The 8,068-nt window shown below is 51.6% G+C and overlaps 1 protein-coding gene across 1 annotated transcript; it reads right to left on the reverse strand.

Annotated features, from left to right (window-relative positions):
* Positions 1-252: 252 nt before the first annotated feature.
* On the reverse strand, positions 253-1,209 carry LOC119827689 (olfactory receptor 226-like). Its single transcript, XM_038349521.1, has one exon. The coding sequence runs from the start codon at positions 1,207-1,209 to the stop codon at positions 253-255; it is 957 nt and encodes a 318-aa protein (XP_038205449.1).
* Positions 1,210-8,068: the final 6,859 nt, after the last annotated feature.

Raw genomic sequence — 8,068 nt, forward strand, 5'->3', positions numbered from 1 at the left:
GGCTGCAGCTATAGGTTGACCACGGTTGGTTGGTTGGAAAGAGCCTCACATGGGGGCAGACTTTGAATGGGTCCAGGCAAGGGCTCCTGAGAGAGTCCTGGCCTGGGACCTGGAGCCAGGGTGTGGCAGCTGGCTGTGTAGTCCTAAGCAGGATTCAGGGACTGGTGGGAGGGCGTGCCAACCTGTCTGCTCATCCAACTCGGTTCTGGTGAGCTGGTTAGCAGGCTCGTGTCTGGAGAAGCACGGTTCCTCCTAGGCGGAGGCTCCCAGAGCCTGGGCTAGTCTCTGCAGCACCTTGCGCAATGCCTGCTTGACTTCCTGGTTCCGCAGGCAGTAGATGATCGGGTTGATGAGGGGTGTGAGCACTGTGTAGACAACTGACACGAGCTTGTTGCAGTCAAAGGAGTAAATGGCCCGTGGCCGGGCATAGATGAAGAGAGAGGCGGAGTAGAAGATGACCACCACCGCCAGGTGCGAGGCGCAGGTGGAGAAGGCCTTCTGCCTGCCCCCAGCGGAGGGCATGCGCAGCACGGTGCTGAGGATGGCCGTGTAGGAGAAGACAGTTAACACCAGGGGCCCCAGGAGGATGAGCAGTGCCAGGAGGAAGTCAACGAGCTCTGCCACGGACATGTCAGAGCAGGCGAGGTTCAGTAGCGGGGACACGTCGCAGAAGAAGTGGTTCATGATATTGGGGCCACAGTAACCCAGGCGGGAAATGAAGAAGACCTTCCCTAGGGAGATGGTGAAGCCAGAGAACCAGGAACCACCAGCCAGGAGGCTGCAGAGACCAGGGCTCATGATGGCTGGGTAGCGAAGGGGGTTGCAGACGGCCACATAGCGGTCGTAGGCCATGACCCCCAAGAGCGCACACTCGGTGCAGGCCAGCGCCAAGAAGAAGTACAGTTGCGCCATGCAGCCGGTGAAGGAGATGCGCTGGAACTTGGGTGAGAGCAGACTGAGCAGCATTTTGGGCACGGTGACGGAGATGTACCAAACCTCTAGGAAGGACAGGTTGCTGAGGAAGAGGTACATAGGTTTGTGCAGCGAGGGACTGGCGTAGATTACTGTGATGATGACCAAGTTCTCTGTCACGGTCAGCATGTAAGCCAGCAGGAAGAGCCATAGAAGGCTTAAGTGGAGCCCCAGGGAGCCTGGAAATCCTACCAGGATGAACTCAGTCACATCTGAGCTGTTGTTTCTGGCAGACATGGTGGCCACGACGCCACCTGAGGGAACAGAGGGAGAAGAATGAGGTATGGGAGAGGCCAGCAACCTCCTGAGTTGAGTTCCCTTGGGTACAGAAGAGACCGCATCCTCCTATGCCACGGTCCCCCACCATTACTGCCTACAGCTTGGCTCACACAGGTTGTAGCAACCAGGCTTGCTTCTTAGGACTGACAATTCAGCTCAGCAAGTATCAGACAAACACTGTCCATTCTGGAGGGCATAGCCAGGGCACTGTGAGGCTGTCTTGGATGGTGGCCTTGGACACTTTCCAGCTCTAGGCTGACTTTTCTAGGCTCAGAACACATCCCCTGAGTTAGGGAGAGGCAATGGCTGGGATCACTTTAGGCCCAGGAATTACTGAACAGGGGCCAGCAGTATCAGGAGAAGGGGCTGAGGCTGTTTTAGAGCAAGTGGCCAGACTTGAGGAAAGGTAACAAGGAGAGAATCCTTGGTTCACCAGAAGGCATATGCGGTCAGTAGTAAGAACAAGGCCTAGCCAGAGTGCTGGTGACTCAGCAAGATTTACCCCTTGGGATTCAGCTCTGCCTGGCAGCACTGCTGGGCTCAGAGACCCTGCAGAGGGTGGAATTGCTAAAGACAGTCACATTGAAGATAGACATAGGCTTCCTTTTTTTGCCTTGCTGAGGAGTGGGATCCTCCCTCTTTGCTGGCTCAGGGGCTTCCTAGGCTAGGCTAGGCCTCCTGAAATGTGGGTTCATTTAGTCACGATTTGCACTTACAGACAAATCCATGTATTTGGGACCGGGAAGACGATTCAATGCATAAAGTGCTTGTTGCTCAAGCATGAGATTCTGAGTCTGGATTCCCAGAACTCAGGCAAAACTGGACACAGTAGCATGTACTTGTGATCCCAGAGTTCTCACAGAGAGATGGGAGGCAGAGATAGGAGACTCCCTAGAAGCTCACAGACCAGCTGGCCGGGCGTGTGCAGCAGTGAAAAAGAACCCTGTCTAAACGAGGTGGAAGGAGAAGACTGGCATCTGAGGTTGTACTCTGGTGTTTACATATGTGCCAAGACATGTATGTGCCTCTGTACTCACACACATGAACACGCACACACAGGGATTAAAATACAAACACATAAATAAACCTATTCACTTGGAGTGGCTGGGAAAATTTCTGCTTGTTTCCATGGTTACTGTCTTGGCTCTCCTTGCTGCATCCTTACAAGAATACACAGGGAAGCCCAGCTAGTTTGCCGAGCACACTGGCTCATTTCACAGAGAACACATCAGCCCAGGTGTAGCTGCGGACTAACCGCCAGGCTTTTCTCCATATTCCTCTGTCTCTAGGGTGCTGTTAATAAACACAGCCGGTGACCAGCACAGAATCCAGCCGCCACCTACTCTGCAGTCCCCAGGTGTCCCAGGAAGATAATCTCAGACTAGGGACCAAGCTAAGCCTCAGGACAGAGCCCAACATAGAGAAGAGCTGCTTTAGGGGCCTCTGACACTAGTCAGCAAACAGATCCTCCTAGGGCAGCTACTCTGTCCTTCATCCCGTGAAATGGCCTTTGGGGTGAAAATGCATGATGGGCCCTGGGAGAGTGGCTTCCTAGGTACCCTCTCGACTGCTCCAAGAATTTGGAGCCTCCAACATATCTATTGATGTGCAGTTTCTCTTCCAGAGACCACAGATGTAGAGAATACTAGGACAGGAGCTGGGCTCACATGCCACCCTTTTCTTGGGCTGTGACTTTGGACAGCACACCTACACACAAGCCCCATACTCTTCTGTCAATCAGGGCTATGGTGGAATCCTCACTGGGCTACTGGACAAGCCATGGTAGACACCATTCCTGCCACAGCTGCTCACAGAATAGGTGGAAGGCATGCTCTAGGAATAGGGAATCACACAGGTTACCTGCTCTGCTGGCTCCTTGGAGTAGGGAAGGTCAGGACGGTTGGTAGGTACCCGTCCTGAGCTGGCAGGATAGGACAGGTTCACTGCCAGTATGGGCACAAAGGGTACCCTGTGACAGAAAGGTCTGGGTAGGTCTAGGCGGGGTCAGACCTGATTGTCTGGGAAGGTCTTTGGAGGTCAGGTATTGTGGTCTGGTTTGGTACAGAGACCCTTTATTTACATACCTGGATCACTGATACTGCTATCTCTGACCGACCTGTCTGGGAGCTGAGCTAGGAAAAGCCAGGTATTTCCCTGATGCAGCCCTTGAGACCCACAACAACTGCTTTCTGCTGAGATCTGTTGCCCATCTGCTGTGGGTGTGGGCCAAATACCTCATTCTTCTGCCTAGTTCTTTCTCTGAGAGAAGGAGTAGCTGTCGCTTTATGTGAGGGGAAGCACCTCTGGATTCCCGGCAGCAAGTCTAAGCTTCTGCCTCGTGGACAGGAGCAGACAAACCGGAGGCTCCTGGGGACCCAGGGCTGCTGGGGACCCTGGAGCTGTAGAGCTTCCTGCCTTGGATTTGGAGATGCCATGGACAGGTACCCAGGAAGTTCACATGTCCATGCTCCTCCAAACTCAACACCTAATAAAGCAACCCTATAGTTAACTTAGGTTCACTGACAGGGTCTCTAGTCTTACCTTTGTGCCACATGCAAACATACAGAACATAAGGCTTCACAAGGATAGCAGACTCCTGCCACATAGACAGGCATGGTCCCAGGCAAATCTACTTCTGGCATGCACAGATATCCCAGGGAACAAACGCCAAGTTCCCAGCCTCAACAGCCCCCTCCCACTGCCCATAGAAGTCAGTGGACAAACACAGCTTTGAAACAGTGATCTTAAAAACACAGAAATGTTGCTCCCTCACATGGACATCTGCTCAGGAGGATCATGGTCACCAGAAATCAGCCCCAGGTTTACTGCTCAGCTAGGCTACAGCTACAGCTCAGACTCATACAGACATGTGCGAGTACTCCCCCATGTGTGAATACACTTGTGCAGCCGGGGTGAGGCATATACAAATGCATGACACAATGTACAGGCTCATGCAGATACACACACAGACACATACAGGTGCACATGCAAGTGTATACATAGACAGATGCACACAGATATACACACAGATGCTCACAGACACATACAGGTGAACACTCAGCACATATGTAAGTAGACACATACACATGGCAATGCACAGGCACACACAGATTCTCACATGCATACACAGGGGTGCACATAGACACACTCATGAACACATGCACTTGAAAACCCACTCTTCCCAAGCTCTCACCTGCGTGGGGGTTGTTTAGGTGATGGATCTGGGGGTTTGAGTCTGTTCTGACTGCCAGCCACTAAGAAGGTGCCACGGGCTTCATGGCTTTGTTCAGGATCTCCTGAAGAGTCAGAGTTGTTTCTGGGACCTTACCCTTGAAGATGCAGAGGGTCTCAGCGTGAGAGATGGTGGCTCATAATATTGGAGGGAGATGGGGGACCAGGACTGTGGTAGAGATGATGAGGTATCCAACTGTAGGCTCCCAGGACCCCCTGAATATTAGGTGAAACCTCCTTCCAGGAGAGGAAGGTGGGTTTTGCCCTTGGATGGTGTTCAGCTTCTCCGTCACTGTCTAGGTCTGTTGCAACAAGATCAGAACATGGGAGAAACAAACCCAGAGTTTCACTGCACAGGAGGCCCCACTCAATAAAAGGGACCCCTCATGTCAGAGACAACTGTCCCTTTCCAGAGGCGTAACAGTAGCTCCTCCAGCATTCTGTCACTCCATAAGGGTGGGAATCGGGACACTGTGTTCTCAGGGCCCACCCAGCCCTACATCCTCAGAGTGGGGAAGGCAGCTGAGAGCTGGGAAGCTCCAGCCTTGCTCTATCTTGCTTTAGCCAAGTTTCCAAGGACGTGTGTGTGTGTGTGTGTGTGTGTGTGTGTGTGTGTGTGTGTGTGTGGTTAGCCCTTCTGGCTCCTGGCAGAGCAGCTCACAGGAGAGGGCTTGCCTAACTGGAGTTGTGCAGAGGGCTGGAACTGGGAGGAAGGAGCAGAGGCCACGCCCTGTGCCTGTCCCTGGGTGCTTTCTCTCACCTTATCCTCATGTGGTCCTCTGAGATCATGCTTGTCAGCCAGACTGGCTGTACTAGGAGGAGATGGACACTTGCCCCAACCAAAGACCTCAGAGGGCAGGGCAGGCATGCGAGGTATTGCCATGACATGAGCAAACAGCCCACTTAACACCTAGTATGGGACCTAAAGAGCAAATCACCTGGGGGAGGGGTCCCTGGGCCTTTTACCCCTATATCCCATTCAGTCTCATCAGGATCCTGGGTTTAGAGCCCCTCTTACCTGCCTGTTCAGAGTTGTTATTTCCTGATCCCTGGGCAGTCTCTTTTGAGGATTATTGGGTGGGATCAGCTCTTAAGGGAAACACAGGACCTTCTGCCTTAGCACTGGCACCCTGGGAGGACTGCATTCATGGCTCTGCCCTTGCCGAGGGCTGTGGTACACTATCTCTTCCCCTTGACCATGACAGGTATGCCAGGTATCTTTCCAAGTGTGCCCCTTGGAGGAGATTTGGCTTGAAGCTCCATGGTGATATTGTCTACAAGTGAAGGGGACAGAGGGCAGTGGGTAATGAGGGGACGGTGTCTGGCCCTGACAAGGGAGCTTCAGCCCTGGCATGTCCAGGTAGAAGAGAGGCCATTCCCATTGCAGAGGGTAGTGACCAGCTTCCTGTGGCTAGGGTTCCTGCCACTTATCTCATAGTCCTGACTCTGATTGCTGATGCAGTCCAAACCCTGGGGACTGCCTAGGCCCAGCATGCTTGGCTCCATGATGCCTGCCTCAAAAATCATCTTACAAATGCTAGTTTGTGGGGTTCCAGATTCCAGATCCAGCACATTCTTGGTTTCTTCAGGGATCTCAAGTACGAGGATGAGATGTCATAGGTTTTGATAAAGGGCGGCTTTATGGTGGTGGCGGTGTGGGGGTGGGGGGCAGTGGTGCAAGTAGGGGCTGTTTGGAGTGAGGCCTGAAAGTGTAAAGACTAGGGTCCTGCCTAATCCTCAGCCCATTCTCTGCCATGGAGGTCCCTCTCACTGAGAACTTAGGACTGGGGTACAACCTCCAGTGATCTGTCACCCCTTTCCCACCATTGTCCCAGCCTACACCAACATGCCTTCTTCTTAGCCAACCCCATTTCTCAGAAAGAAGCCACAAGCTGGGGAGCAACTTCCTGATTTCAGTGATCTTATCTGTGTCAACAAGCCCCCTGAGGCCCCCAGCAGCTTTGCACGGTGCCCTGGTCCTTCCCGGCTCCCTCTAGCGCCCAAACTCTTCCTCTCCTCTCCTTGCCCATAGTTCTTTTTTGGTTCCTAATATCAGTACAGAAACAGCTCTCCCCTTCTGTCTGAGGAGCAGACTGCTGAAGCCCCAGCTCCAGGATCTGTCTTCTCTCTGCCTTAGTCCCTTTTGGGAGTCTACACTTGCATGTTCTTCTTCATGCCCACGGCAGGGGAATACCCAGGAAGGCAAGGAGAGGCCCACCCCAATCAGTTCTCTGTTCCCTGCTCTTTCTACTTCTGGGAAGACCCCAGTGAGCACACCAAATCTCAAACATGCTTCCACACCTAGCTCCTTAGGCAGGAAGGCTGTTCCTGTAAATTCTCTTGTGTATTGTATGTCAGTTTGTGGATCCTGTGCCTCCCATAGTTCTACATCTTCGTAAGTTTTTAATACTGAGACTTGCAGCCCACCACCTTGATGTATTTCCATATTTATTTACATTCCCTGTAATGTCTCTCAACTTTCTGAATAAAGATGTTCCACATATTTCATGAGTCCAGTGCCTACACACTGGATATTTTTGTTGCTTCTACAAGTGGACCCATTGGAACGCATTTTCTGTGTGGCTCAGGGGAAGATGCATAGCTGGCTCCCATTGCTTGGTTTTCTGTAGGCTGAGCACTGCTGGCACACCTAGCCTTCACGCATGTTCTCCTGACATTGCTGGTGTGACTCACGGCCTAACGCCATGGTGTGTGTTTTGTTCATCTTCCTGTGCAGGTTTCCAGCTCCTGATGTAGGGTCAGTCAGATCCGGAAGAGGAAGGAGCGCATGTTTGTGTGGGTGGGCATGATGATGCCAGATGCTTGAGCGAGGAGCTTCCCTCTGCCCTCTGGTTTGCCAACACCTGATTATGTTTATTTATGAGCATAAATGGCCATTGAATTTTATTTATTCTTTGCCCCTTTTAATATGGTAACATGATTTTCCTGAGTGGTTTTTCCAATGTGGCAAATTAACAGTGGCTGGTTACGAGTGTCAGCTTTCCCCAAATGCTGGTCAGAGCAAGCGGCAGGGACATTACTGCTTTGTGGTTCTGGGTCTGGAGTTTTCTTTGGGTGGGACCTTTCCTCTCTTTAAAACAGCTTTAAGCAGGCTTGGCTGATGTTTGATCAGCACACACAGAGTGCACAGTTTAGTGAGCTTGACTCAGGAACACACCCATGAACTCCTCACTGCCGTTCAGATAGTGAGTGGCTCAGGGCAACACACTTCTCTTTTTCTCCCCCAGGAGACCACTGGTGCTTCCTGGTACTAAAGCCTAATTTGTATTTCCTAAAACTGCCATAAGTACAGTATGGGTGAAACCACGCAGCCTGAGGCTTTGATTGTCCGTAGTGCACACACCTGAGGCACACTGGAAACCTTCATGACCATTTTCCATTGCAATCGGTGGGTGATTAACTCTTATACCAATGAGTAGACACTGGAGGTGTCTCAGTTATTGGCAGTTATGAGCAATTCGGTCATGAACACTCATGTATTGTCTTTTCATACCTCCAATGTTTTAATTTTATACCCCAATGTTTTAAATTATTTTATGTAAACACCTAAAAGTAAAATAATATG

This window comes from Arvicola amphibius, chromosome 1 (assembly GCF_903992535.2).
Source record: "Arvicola amphibius chromosome 1, mArvAmp1.2, whole genome shotgun sequence".
Lineage (NCBI taxonomy): Eukaryota > Metazoa > Chordata > Mammalia > Rodentia > Cricetidae > Arvicola > Arvicola amphibius.